Source organism: Geospiza fortis, unplaced genomic scaffold (genome assembly GCF_000277835.1).
Source record: "Geospiza fortis unplaced genomic scaffold, GeoFor_1.0 scaffold53, whole genome shotgun sequence".
In the NCBI taxonomy this organism is placed as follows: domain Eukaryota; kingdom Metazoa; phylum Chordata; class Aves; order Passeriformes; family Thraupidae; genus Geospiza; species Geospiza fortis.
In genome coordinates, this window is record NW_005054305.1 from 6,959,210 (window position 1) to 6,973,362 (window position 14,153).

The following is a 14,153-nucleotide window of genomic DNA, read 5'->3' on the forward strand; positions in this document are numbered from 1 at the left end:
GTGGAAAAGCATAGTGTCTAGTCTGTAAAGTGATTGCTGCTACTGTTGCCACTGTATGGAGTATCTTCCTCTTTGGGCTTACACATGTGCTAGCAGGGTGTTGGAGGCTATTTATTCCTGAGGCAAAAGAAGGGAAACCCAATCACAGGGCAAAAATCTAGACTAAGTAAAATGACTGTATGTCATTTCATCATCCATCTACTCTCAGCTTACATTTCCCTGCCATCAGACCCTCATGTCACATTGCAGTCTGAGACAGCACCTGCAAACCAATCAAATAAAAATATAATGAGGAGGATTATAATTAAGTTTATCTACAAAAACATGGATCTCCTTCCACATACAGGTGGCTTTTGATACATCATAAGACATATCACCATGCTGTGTAATGAGAACTGTGCAGTAGTTTGTCTGATGAAAAAAGAGAATTTGCCCCTTGAGCCTCCTGATTTGTTTTTTATTGACACTTTAGTAGGACAGTAGGTAATATTAAGATAGAAGGATGAACCTTTGAATTCAGGTTTGAACAAAATCCAGTTTTTAAATTACTGTAGGGGGTTCTTTATTTTTGGCACAGAGCACCTCTCCTGGAAATGGCAATTCACAGCAAGCCAATCATACTGCCACAATAACAGTGCTCTGCAAACAAGATTTCTGTTTGTGTACAATGTGAAGGGTGAGCAGAGATTGTTCTTTAAGCTGTCCTTGTAGGTAAAAACCGGCCCCATCAAATTCAGCTTAGACTAGGACTTCATCAAAGAGAGAGATTTAACAAATAATTTGGCAAATATATTTAGAAGACATAAAATATGACTTTCAGATCACTTCATTATGTGTTATTTGTTTAAATGTACCCTGACTCAATTACAATTCTGTTTCTGTAAAATATTTTGCTTTCCATACAAATTGCTGAAAAGAATTTTCAAAATATCAGTGTGTGATAAGCACTTAGTATTCGTAGGATCTTCTGAAAAGCCCATCTGCTATGCAAATTAATATCTAAGAGTAATTTCTGAATGGGGATTCATAAAGGCATGGTTCAGAAAAACAATTAGCATATGTTTACCTTTCAATGATTTCTGTAAAATACAGACTTTTATTTGAATACTTTATAGAATGAAGAATGATTTCCCAAGCTGAGGTTGTATTCATTACAACTAGTAATATCAGTATATTGTTTGCTTATTAACAGATTCGAATTTTATTTGCTCATTCCTCCACCAGATTCAATATACGGTGTGGAAAACACATTAATTCATTTAATTATTCATGAAGCGTGTTGTACATGGTTGTGCTATTCCCCACCTTGCGGGAGGAGGTGACTCTTGTTCTCCTTTCAGGAGCATGTTTCCCCATCTGAGTCTTTCTGTCCTGTCCCCTAGTGCACCTGGTGGACATCTGGAATGTGATCGAAGCCTTGCGGGAGAACGCCCTGAACAACCTGGACCCCAGCCTCGAACTGAACGTGGCTCGCCTGGAGGCTGTGATTTCAACCATCTTCTACCAGCTCAACAAACGGATGCCCACCACCCACCAGATCAACGTGGAGCAGTCCATCAGCCTGCTGCTCAACTTCCTGCTAGCGGCCTTCGATCCGTAAGTCTGCCTTTCCTCCCTCCTCTCCCAGCTGCTGAAAGGATTTGACTTCCTCCAGAAATATCTCTCGAAATCAATTGAGCAGGCTCAATTCTGTCCCAAATAATGAGCATGTGAATAGTGCTAACTAGGGAGATAACCTAAATTAAGGGCCTCTGCTTTCCTTTCTTTGGAGCCAAATCCAGCACAACTGTGTTTTCATCCAGCTACTCAGACTTGTTCCAGTTTATATCAAAGAAGAATTATCTACAGAAACAAATTCACATGCGCTCCTAATTTGGCTTGTTGTTTATTGATACACCAGTGGCTGACACCACTGCAATGCCTCTGCAGCAGTGCCATGGGTTAATAGCTCATTATTTTGAAAGAGCTCATTTCCCTGCAAGTTCTTGCAGCTGTAAGCAATTTTTTTTTCTGGCTCATGCCAGTGCAGCATGATTTTGAGACCATGACAGAAATAGGATTAAAGACCTGGAGGTGATGCAATTCATGTTGTTTATTACTGCATGGGACTCATATTACAAAAAGAACAAGCTTTAGATAGAGAAAACCACTTACATGAATGAGTATTCTGTGTATATATATTGCAATTTCTGAATACATAGTTGGCATCCTGTACTGCAATATTTGCAGTCCTCAGAAGTGATTTACTGAAGAACAGCGGTTAAGTCTGACAGGTGCAGATGTTGTCACTTTATGGCTTATTTTTTGAAAATTCATCAGCAGAAAACACTGGCCATTAAACATTAAAACAAGGATGCTTCCCCTCTCTCTTCCCAGTCCTCTCTCTCTCGCTGCCCTGGTACTGGGTGTCATTGAGCGCCTCTCAGTGCCAGACCAGCCAGTGGCTCAGTCGCCATGGCAACGGGGAGAAAAAGTAGGTGTTCCACATGAGAAGGCTGCACTCAACCTCTCCTCCTGCCCCTCTGAGAGGAAGAAAAGCCAGTCCATTGTGAAATCATAGCCTTCAGGAATATTTTCCTCCCCTCAAGGGCAATAAAAGAAGGAACAGCATTTTAATTCATACCATTGTGGCTGTGACAAGGATACTAAAGGATGCTGGAAATGACCAGATGCATTTATTGCTGCATGCCACAAATAAACTTCCTGGCTGGTAAACATATGGAAAGACCCTGGTCAGTGGAAGCAAGACCTGTGATACTGTGCTTGTTTTGTAGCTCACTGTAAAGGGATAAACATCTCAACTACACAACACAGCTACTTGCAGCAGAATGGAGTAGAGGAATTTAGCCCCCTGGAGGGAATCAGAGAGTGTTTTTAAAGGGGAAGAGTTTGCTTTCCCTGAAAACATCCCATGTGCTGTGGTTCATGATCTGTTTCTGAGCTCCCATCAGGCCCCCCCAGAGTAAGGAAGCTGTGACCCTCACTCCATTTGTCAAGTAGCAGCTCAGTCTCTTGCGCTGCCTCTGAGTGTAGTACATGGGAATGCACTCTCCAGAAGGGCAGAGACCCCCAGGGAATCCCTAGGAAGAGGCTCCCAGCTCTGATGTCAGACAGGGACTAGCTGCCTATCACTGCATATTAAATACAGCAAACATATGAGATGAGGTTCATGTGCAACCTGAGATACCTAAGTTCAGGTTTCATGGAGATATGTGTCAGCTAGGTCTCTCTGTACTGTAGTGGAAGTCCAGACACCTGTCACAAATCAAGACTTACCAGTTAAGCATCTGATTCTCAAAATGTGCCCTACACTTCAGTATGACTCATATCATTGAAGTTTTGTTGGATGTTGGTTTAACAACGACTGGTGGTTCAGCTTTCCTGGTTTCTGGGAAACAGAGGGAAGGAGGTGGCTCTACATGCCAAAGGGACTGTGTGAGAGCTGCTGGGGTCTAACCAGAGCTGCTGTCTCTGCTTCCTGTGTTCCTCCTTTCTCTCCCCTCCAGAGCAGCAGAAAGGTCATTCTCTGCTGAAAGGTAGAAGTTGGTGGAAGGAGGAGCAAGGTCTTTTCTTATGGTCTCATGTTCAGAGAGAGGCAATGCTTTGCAGGTTATCCAGAGGGACTCAGCAGGCTGGAGAAGTGGGCCCATGGGAATCTTCTCATGAGGTTCAGCAAGGCCAAGTGCAAGGTGCTGCAGATCCAGAGAAGGTGGTGCAGTTTTTCATGTCCCATTTGGAATCCAAAGAAAGTGGAGAAATGGAGTCTGTGACCTACCATATATGAAAGGACCACAAGGGACAAGTTATTTCATGTGTTAAAGTCTAATAAGCCTGACACTGTCTCATTTATTTAGGTCTAGTTAATATATATGTTGCTCTTTGTGTACTGTACTGGCTGAAGATCCTCCAAACTTTAATCAGAGCCTCTTCCTTCTTTTATAGGCTGCTGAAAACCTGGCAGGTTTCTCTGCCCTCTGAAAAGGAATGTTTCCTTAGGCCTGCAGTACAGATGTCTTCTCAGCAGCTAAAACTTGGCTAGCAAAACACAAAAGGACCACAGTGTGCTGCCATGGCACGTGGGCCAACTTAGCCACTGCCGGTGCTGAGCTTACATCCCATTTTTTATGGGTTTTTTATGGCCTTGGGGATTCATTAGGCCCACAGATATTTCTTTGCTGCTCAGCCCTGAAAGGAGAAAAAGTGGGGGAAAATTATAGTGTATAGAATTTCATGTGAGACTGAATGGGATGTTCCTTCGTGCTGCTAAAAGTAAACTAAAGTACAACCTTATAAGACTGCAAGCCAACAAATTCAAAATTCACAAACAGAAATACTTCTCCAGTCAATTTATCATTAGTGTGTGGAAGTCAGCATCATGTGGTAGATGACCCTGACAGGCCAAAACCAGTGAGCAGAATGAGGTGGTCAGGCTTTAAAATAATCTAGACAGAAACATGTCTGATCTATGTTTTTAACCACAGGTTAAAATTAGGCAGTAGCTTTTGCTTCAAGACCTAAGGTGATTAACTGGCTTTATGAAACAATAGCACACTTCCTTCACTGGCACACCAAGTACTAGGTAAAAAGTTGACAAGTACAAACCTCTCTGAAAAATTCCTCCAGGCTGATGTCAAAGCCGAGGTAGAAAGGTGGAATGTCAGCCTCATTCAGTTGTTCTCCAAAAAACTCCTTTTAAACAGAGTGGGAAATAGTCTGTGCTAGATCATCTCCAGCTATTCCTGCTGCAAAGTTTAACTGATAAGAAAAGTAGCTGAGTTTTCTCTGTTCCTTGTGCACAGTCCTATGAATGGAGTTGTGAGCCCTGGGCTATGAAACAGACCCTGCGTGGCTCGGGGTAGGACTTGATTCTACAGAGAAATGAGGAAATTTTCATGCCCTTGTTTAATCAAATGAACATTTGTATTGTACTGATTTCAGTACACAAAGATGATCAATATCCATTTTGGAAATACAACTTCTTGCTCCTTCATCTGATCAGAGCAGTAAAGTGTTTAATTCCCTCTCTTCTCCACCTTTGCTACTCATTGAAAGACTCAGAGGCACTGACAAAGGAAGTCCAGAAAAAAAATGCATTTCAGAGATTTGGACATTATGCATTTGCTGTCCTACATGAAAGAATCTTGCTAAATGTCAATAAAATTTCCTCTCTAAAACCTTGTTTTGAAAATGGGAATTTGTAATTCTAGCCTCTGACATTTCAGAATTGACTGCCTTGATTACGGTGGGTAGTAACCAAAACCTGAAGAACTTTTCTCACTTTTGCAAAAGATACCTTAAAGTATTGGGGGAGCACCACTTAAGCCTCATTAGTGAGAAAAATGGTATTTTCTCAATGTCCTTTTCATGAAACACATTCGCTGTTTCTAAAGATGTGATGCTATTTCTTGATGGCTTTCCCCTCCATAGAGCTGTCTCAGTGTGGGTGTTGCTAGAGATGCTGACAAATGACAGTGTCATCTATTTGGTACCACTCTCCTTGGTGGCCCAACAGGCAAAATCAGGCCCTGGAGCTGGACTCAGCCTTTTATGTTCTGTGGATTTTGTCAGGCAGTCTGTGGGGTTTCCCTGCTCTGGTGTCTAAAAACATGTATAATTTTTTGCCCTTTTTCCCCCCAAGCCAGCAGGAGATAACCTTCAACCCTGGCTATCATTCACTTTCCTAAATACTCCATCCTCTATTGTTGTTAAGTGCACATGAGCTTCAAGGTTTGCTTTTGACATCATTTATGCTTCTTGCTGAAGAGTAACCTCAGTAAGAGAGGTGCAATATAAAATCAAAATATTTGCTGTCCTCTCCTGTTTCCACTAGTAAAATTTATTTCTCTTTGCATTAGCCAGCCCAAAGCTGCTTTGAGGGAACACTGACTTCTTCCTGCTGCTATAAGCCACTGCTTCAGCATTTGCTTTTGCACAGCAAATCCTGTGAGGCCCCAGTGCTGCCAGTCAGGGTCATCTGTAGGGCTTAGACACAGCTTAGGGCACTTCCAAATGATATTGGCCAGTCTTAGGCCCCATTACCCTGTGTCTGTTCACCAGTCATATGTATTTAAATATGCATGTGTGTATATGCATACACACACACAAACATACGCAGACATATATATTTGGAGGGCAAACTGGGTTTATACTGGCTCTCGTGATGCTCTTAGGAATACAAATGACCAATAGAAAATACAGTGTCAAAACAAATAAACTCAAATGGAGAGATTGAAGAGATAAATGATATCTTTTCTTTTTCTGTTCCTCTCTTCCATAACCATTTGAGTATGGGAAAGGCCAGTGGCTCTAGGGTAGAAAGCTGAAGCCAAGTTGATATGTGTCTGCCATGCAAAAATATAATCCTGTTAGTAAACGTAACTAAACCTCCCGGGAAAAATAATCTAAATCTGAAGCACTTCCACATTTTTTTAATCTCTAAATCTTCCATTGCTTCTTAATAATGCTATTGCATTGCTTCTAATTAGCTTTTTTTTTTTTTTTACTATAACAGCTCTTTGAAAGGCAGATGGAAACCTCATGATGAAACAGTGTAGAAAAATTCCCTAGGGTCTAAAGGGCAGCATGCACAAAAGGAATACAAAAGGACCACATTCTCAGCCATAACAGTGCTAAGTCTGGTTTACACAAATCAGAATCCAATCCACAAAGAATGGAAGTACAGAAGCCTGGAAATGCCTATGCTGTGATTTTCATCTTATGAAGCCAGTCAAAGGGAACTCATGTAATGAAAAAGTGCGCACAAAAGTCAGCATTAAAGAATACAGTAAATATTTCTTTTTTAAATACTGACATAGTGAATTCGTTAGGTTTTGTTTGTATTTCTAGTTGATTGTCTGGCAAAAAGCAGAATTTTAAATGAGTGAAAAGTATAATTAGAATTTCTATTTAGAATTATGGGTTACACTGACATAGAACTAAATCTAATTCAATGAACTTTAAAGATTGTTAGCTAGTCAAGCTTAGGGAACTGACTCATTTTCTAAAGTCTGAGTGATTTAATGAAGTGAAGCGTGTAGCATGCATCTATATACAGATATGAGTATACCATTCATGTCTGTCTTACATGTATATGTTACTGCATTAGTCTGGTTTGGGATTAGCAGAGAAAGAGGCATAGTCACAGCTCTGTGTCCTTCCAGAATCAATTAATCTTTTAGTCTGATCAGATGCAATTTTCTTCCTTAAAATTGTGAGTGACAATGAACAGAGTAATTTTAGAAATATTGATGAAGATCTACATTTCAATGTACTACTATTGCCAGTGCAGTTAGACCTTCTTATATAGGACGTGATTATATATGAAACAGGAAATCCCTTATAAACATTGTGTTCCCTGGTAGAGTAGAATGAAGATCACAGAAACTCCATTTCCAAAAAACTGACACAAAACTTCATTATCTAGCCACATCATTAATCCTGTCAGAATTTAGAAGGAAATATGACTGCCATTTTGTTAATCTCACAAATATTGGTTGTCTCTTTTTTAAAGCATGATGACATGTCCTCACTGATGTCATTAATTAATATCATTAATTCATGTGGGAAGCTGTGAAGTAATGCCAAGGAGTTTGGATGATGGATTGAAGTTGCTCCTGTGCAACTCTGGACTCCTAGTGCCTTACAGTAAGATTCAGAAAATTCCAAGAAAAACCACATTTCACCATTTGGATGTCAAGAGATCAACCCTAAGAAGCAGATGAACTTAGGAGAGAATTCTCACCTTCGGAAAGGGGCTGAACACTAAACTGGGGCTGATAGGTGTTCTGGGGACTAAGTGTGCCATGCAGTGTGTGAGGTCATGTTTTACTTATCCAGCTCAAATAAACCAGATTTTCTGTGATGGCAGGTGATCAGTGGGGACCATCATGACTGTGAAAGGAGAATGAGGATAGTGAGAGGAATAATAAAGTTAAGCCATTGAATGCTTCAAGACAGTTGTGGGAAGAGCTGGCAATGTGCCTGTTTGCCCCAAGACAAACTCTTGGTTGAATCTGGGATTTATTAGCATTTGTGCATTGTAAATTGAAAGTAGAGAGCCAGGTATAGCCTCCCCATGAACAAACCAGGGACAAAACTCTTCTCCATATCACAACATATGTCCTTCACTCATTCTGGCATATTCCCCATTTTTCAGCAAAGTCCTTCTTCAAGATTCCTGGGGGTCATTTAAAATGGAACCTCCTTCAAGGCTCCTGGGGGTCAAGGTATCATTTAAAATGCAGTTGTCAGGACCTACTGACAGGTACAGATGAAGTTTGTGTGATGATGTGAGTCTGGTGTGCTTTTTCACTTTTTCTTCCCAGTGCTGATTTTCTCACTTACTTGCAATCTTCTAGGTCCAAAAAATTCCCAAAGCACTTAGGATAGGGAAGCAATGAGTGTGATAGGTGTCTCCCAGTGCTACTGTATCACAGATAGCAGCAATAATTATCACTGTGGTGTGTAATGAGATAAACAGTTTAATACTTAGCTTCATATACATAATAAATCTGCTCTGAGATCTTTACAGAGCAGTGTACTGACATGTGTTCCCACAAAACAAACCTTCTTTTTAAAGGATTCATTTCTCTGTATGTCAATCCACATATATATTGTGCATTACAGTAAGTGATGTCAAAAATATGCATTTTAATTGAACAGATTCTCATAAAATGGACATGTAAAATATGTCTACTTTCTACTTTTGAACAGGGAAGGACATGGAAAAATTTCCGTTTTTGCTGTCAAAATGGCCTTGGCAACTCTTTGTGGAGGAAAGATCATGGACAAATTAAGATGTAAGTGATATGTTTTACCTGTTAAAAATTGTTACTGTTGGAGAATTAACAGTGCAAGTAGAAAAGAGGGAATTAGGATAAACTCTGCTTTCTTGGCTGGGTTTGGGAGTTGCCCTATGTATATCTCTAAGTAAATCCCACTAAATGTTTGGTTGAACTTCACACTGAGGGTTTTAAGGACAAATTGCATACATTGAGGTCCTTATTGGTGGATTTTATTTTTTTTCCATTGGGGTTATTGAACTTGAAATATAAATAAGTGCCTCAACATCATGAAGCATAATTTAACCATTTCTTCTGATTATTTTTTAGTAACATCTATGTCTTTTCACATGTAGAAGACCAATATATTTATGTACTATTTATATTTTCTTCCATAGGGCATTCTTATGCCATGTATTTTGGTGAACAGATTTTCATTTTGTAGGATTTATTCCCAGTTCCCCAATAGCAAAGACATCATTTACTTGTAGCTGCAATGGAAGACTTTTCTGTTTAGTCATATGGTGTCAGGTCCAGAACACCATTTTCCAGACTTTTTGACCAAAAACCTTCAGTTTCCACTGAGCCTTCTACCTAAACCCAAGAAAACTGAGTTTACAAATTACAGTTGTTCACAGTAGACAAGTACAAATCTGAAGTGCTGATTTAGTCCTCCAGATTTTGTGCCATTTTTTAATACATTATTTCTGTGTAGAAATTCAAATACAGACTGAGCTGAAGTTATAAATTATAAATTATAAGTTGAGCACCATTTGTTCCCTAAGCTGTTTTAAGAATAGGAACTGGGTCCATCCAGTGGAGGGCTGAAGTACAATGATGATTTTTTGGGTCAGCAGTCCCGGAGTCCTGTTGTCAGAATTTCCCTTCCAGGTTCCTGGAAATGAAGCAGCTGGCATGACAGCCTGAAAAACAATAAATGTTCCTTAGTCAGAGATCTCCTGCTAAGCAGATGATAATTTTAAACAAACGGAGAAGTAAGGGCTGACAAACTGACATCACTGCAATAATAAAAGTGTGATATTTTTATGCATAAGAAAGAGGGAAGAGTGAAAAATAACACATTGGCAAGACCTTCATTGCTTTGTGTGTCCTGTCCAAGACCAATAATAACTGACTTAATGAACCCATTGTCAAGATTTTGATTTGACATGGTAAACTGGCAGCAGGCAAAAAGCTGATGTAGCGTATCTTGTCAAATCAGAGCCTTCTTATCTGATTAAATTATGCCCTCATGCCATGCATCAGACTTTGCTTAAAAATGACCACACACAAAGAAAAACAAATCAGGAATATTTTAGTATTAAAATCAGCTAGTTCTTAGTATGCAAATAATTCTTCTTGTTTTCTATTAAAAGAAGTCAGAAATAAAGATGCAGTAATAACAGAGGTTTCCATAAGCCAAACATGTTTACTACTTCTCTTTCAAATGGGATGATACTGAACTCAGAGCAAATCTGTAGCTCACACTGAAGCTGCTGTGATCTTTCCTTCTCTTTTTCCCCCTCAGATATTTTCTCCATGATTTCTGACTCCAGCGGGGTGATGGTTTATGGCAGGTACGACATGTTCCTGCGCGAGGTTCTCAAGCTGCCCACCGCTGTCTTCGAGGGGCCTTCCTTTGGTTACACTGAGCAGTCGGCAAAATCCTGTTTCTCACAACAGGTAAATGAAGAGACACAGGTTCTCAATCACCCTTCTGAGCAGGCCAAGATTCTTCCTGTCTTACACATAGGTGCATATTTGCCCAGGAAACACGTGGCTGGATGAGGGAAAGGTCCACTCCGCTGACTTCTGGGTGTGTAGGTTTGGTGCCTTCAACAGGAAGCTGGTCTCCATAGGTTCCCCATACAACCATCAAGAGAGAGGCTTAGTCAAAAAGTGATTCAGATCAGGGTCTTCACTTACACATTCCTAAATTAGGAAACTTCCTAATTTAAGCACCAGATACATATGTACCTTTTGGTATTCTATATATTTATACCCCAAGACATGCAGACCTCCACCCCACTTAGTTGGTGTTGGTATAAGCAGACAGAACACTAACTTCTGCATACAAAGCTGAAGTTCCACCAGAAAAAAATCAAACTTCAGGTTTTCCCAGTGACATACAAGTTTAGGAGTGAGAAGAAAATAACCTTAAAACTTCTTTGTAAATGGGAATCAGTATGTATTAGAAAATCCTTAGTCTCTTACCAATAACACCAGTGAGATAGGGTCAGGAAAGCAATGAATTTATCCTGAAGAAGATACAAGATTTTTTTGGAACTCAAAAGACTCCATAGGTACACTGAGTACAGCACATTGGTTTCAGCTAATACATAGCACTTGAAAAGCTTCCATAATTGTGGCTGGTTGTCCACTTCTCCAGTGGAGAAAGAGAGAATTCCTCTGTCTCTTGCCACACGTCACACTGTATAATTCCATAAACATGTAGTAAGGGAATATGCTGAAACCTTGACAATGTTAGAAATAAAGTTGTATTTTCCTTCTCTTTATCCTCTCATTTGCTAACTGAATACTGTTAAACAAGTAAGATCAATGGAGCAGGAATAGTGTCATTTTCATGCAAAATAGAGTCTCATTTTTAGTATTCTCTCAGTTTCATCACTAATCAATAGGCACTCCAGTCAGCCAAAAGGAGATGTTGAAATTCATTTATTGAGTCATCTCCCAATTCATTTTAAATGGTAATGTTTGCATATGTGAAGCTAGTCTTGTTTCACAGGGGGAGACTTAGAACAGCACTTCATCTTATATGTTGAAGATTTTATGTGGTGAAGTGACTTCTGATAGTTTTGTGTCAAAATAATGCATGGGAACAGGGTATTCAAGATTTGCATGTTGGTCATGCTGTTATTATGGATGAAAAAAGGAATTTCCTTTCCTGAAAAAATGTAATTCAGGCCTCATTTTTTATCTCCGTAGCCATCAGAAATGGCACTTGCTTTGAGATTGCATCCAGCTGAGTAGACCAGATGCATTAAGGTATCTTTAGAAGCAACATCTTCAAGCAAGCATTAGATGGTTTTCTGCATCCAGCTGAGCAGACCAGATGCATTAAGGTCTGGTCTACCACTTCTATCTTTAGAAGCAGCATCTTCAAGCAAGCATTAGATGGTTTTGTTTACAAGCTCCACTTAGAGCTAACTAGAGTTAAGTCTCTGACTGATGTAGGTACACAGCAGGTTTACAAAGCTGTTGTTTTGCATCTGGAGGCAGCCAAGTACTCTCGTAAATCTAGTCTGATATTTCACTTAAATTGACTTTATGTAGTTCTCATTACATCCTCACTAGGGATGAACCAGAGTTTTGAAATGAAATTCATATCTTTATGACACCATGATAAATGGTATTTACACTCTTAGTCACACACAAGTCATTCTTTCTCTCTCTTATATTGCATGTAGAATTATCAGAAATCAATAGCTTGGAATAAGTTTGGCACTCTCACTAGTTCTCACAATGGGTCACTTTTGCTTACCAGAAGCCTTTCAACCCCCTGGTATCTAGAGATTCTTCAATTTCAGGGAAATAGAAAATTCTGATAATTATCTGGTCATGGTGTCAAATCAATTCAGTTTACATCGGAAAGGATTTTTCCTTTTGCAGAAATATTTTATTATTCCCAATTCTACTGGTTTGCTTGATCCCACCACATATTTTCCTCTGCCTGTGAGCTGCTGCTAGATTGAATGTCTATTCAAAGTAGAATCAACAGTATTTCCTCATCCACAAATTTGTGGGGCAGAAATGCTGGAGCAAGTGACTTAATGTTTCAGAATACAAATCTGTGGCTCAAAAAGTTTTATCATCACCACTTTCCCCCATAGGTAGGATTGATGTGATGTTATAAACAGTATTGTTATTATTGTAAAAACTACTTTAAAAAAAATATCCCAAACTAAAAAGATAGACACTAACTTCATTTTCTTAGCACTTGTCTAAGTGTTATTCCACAAACCTAGACTCCATCTGTGTGTAGTATATATTTAGAAAACAGGTTTTGGTTTAAACTTTCCCAGCAGCTGAAAGAAAATTGCAGGAGGAAAATGTACGGAAATTGCTCTGACAGTGTCCTTTTAAGGGACACTGCTTTTTTCTCTAATCCATAAAATCAGTGATCACTGGAACAGTTTGGCCATAAAGCTGTCATTGAAGCTAAGTTGCCTTATTTGCTGCCAGTCAGAGTTTTAAGTTATAGCTGCTTTCAAAAGCCCACTGCATTGTGGAAGAGCTTTTCTTGTCCCCTTATCTATTTGCCTGTTAGATTAGTTGTGTGTATCCCTTCAAGAGCAGAGGGAAGGTCTAAGGGTACTCAGCTCTGCAGTATATGGCAGCACTGGAGGTCCCTCCTTTTCCTGGCCTTCCTTCCACCTTTTTTTCCCCTCTGCTCTCAAGTTCTGCTGCAGACAACAGAGACATTTGCTGGCAGCATTGGTCAGCAAAGCTGTGCCAAGCATCCACAGCAGAAAAAGAAATCCACATCTCCAAAAGAAAGATCCTTTCCTCTGAGCTGATGCTTAGAGCATAGGATACCTTTTTGGGAACTGCTTATCTGCGCTCCATGGCTGGGAAGATAATTCATACAACAAGCAGGTGGTAGTGTTTGACTGGACTTTCACACTGCAGTTATTGTGGGGAAAGGTAGAACTCCACTGAGATTTAGAGCTCATATTCTGGCTATTTCTGTTCATTAAAGAATCAAGCTGATTTTCACAGTAACCTGGGGTATTTTCTCCTATGCACAAACATTTTCATATCTTTCCAAATATCTTGCTGTGTTTCATCCCTGAGACTGTTGCAGTGTGAGATGTTTTCCATTGATCACTCACTGTATAAGAGAAATAACATTTTTATTTACACCTGGTGATAATTGTGTATAAATGGAGCACAGATACTGTCTCTGGAAATCTCAGCTCTGAAAAGAATTCCACAACATGCAGAGATGATGCATGTCACTGCATAAGTGCTGCTTAGCTTCCTCATGGGGCAACCATAGTTCTTTAGCAAGTTAAAGCAGCAGCTTATGCAATCAGATATGAAAATTTAGCCATCCCTTTGGATGTGGGGACACTACTTAAATATGTATGTCTATAAAATATAAAATATATCTACATATATTCTCAGCGGGGCTCGATATTTTTGCATCTTAAATTTTATTTAAGGAAGGCTCAGTTGCTGATTGAAAAAACAAATGAACTAGGATTTGTGATTACTTTTTCCAGCCACCTAAGAAATTTAAGGCTCTAGATTGCATTTTTAAAATCAACAGGGATATCTTAGAGTTTAAATCTCTTCGAAATTTAAAGGAGCATAAATCTCTGAGTGCTTAAAGGCGTGAAGAGTTCAGGA

At 39.6% G+C, this 14,153-nt stretch overlaps 1 protein-coding gene across 16 annotated transcripts in view; it reads left to right on the forward strand.

The window, feature by feature from the left end:
* Positions 1–14,153, forward strand: part of DTNA (dystrobrevin alpha) — a 169,213-nt gene that overhangs the window by 99,342 nt on the left and 55,718 nt on the right. For all 16 annotated transcript variants that reach the window (XM_031066545.1, XM_031066557.1, XM_031066552.1 and 13 more), the window contains 3 exons: positions 1,383–1,596; positions 8,713–8,798; positions 10,309–10,463. In XM_031066545.1, coding sequence (XP_030922405.1) covers positions 1,383–1,596; positions 8,713–8,798; positions 10,309–10,463 — 455 coding nt within the window. The remainder of the gene's footprint in view (positions 1–1,382; positions 1,597–8,712; positions 8,799–10,308; positions 10,464–14,153) is intronic.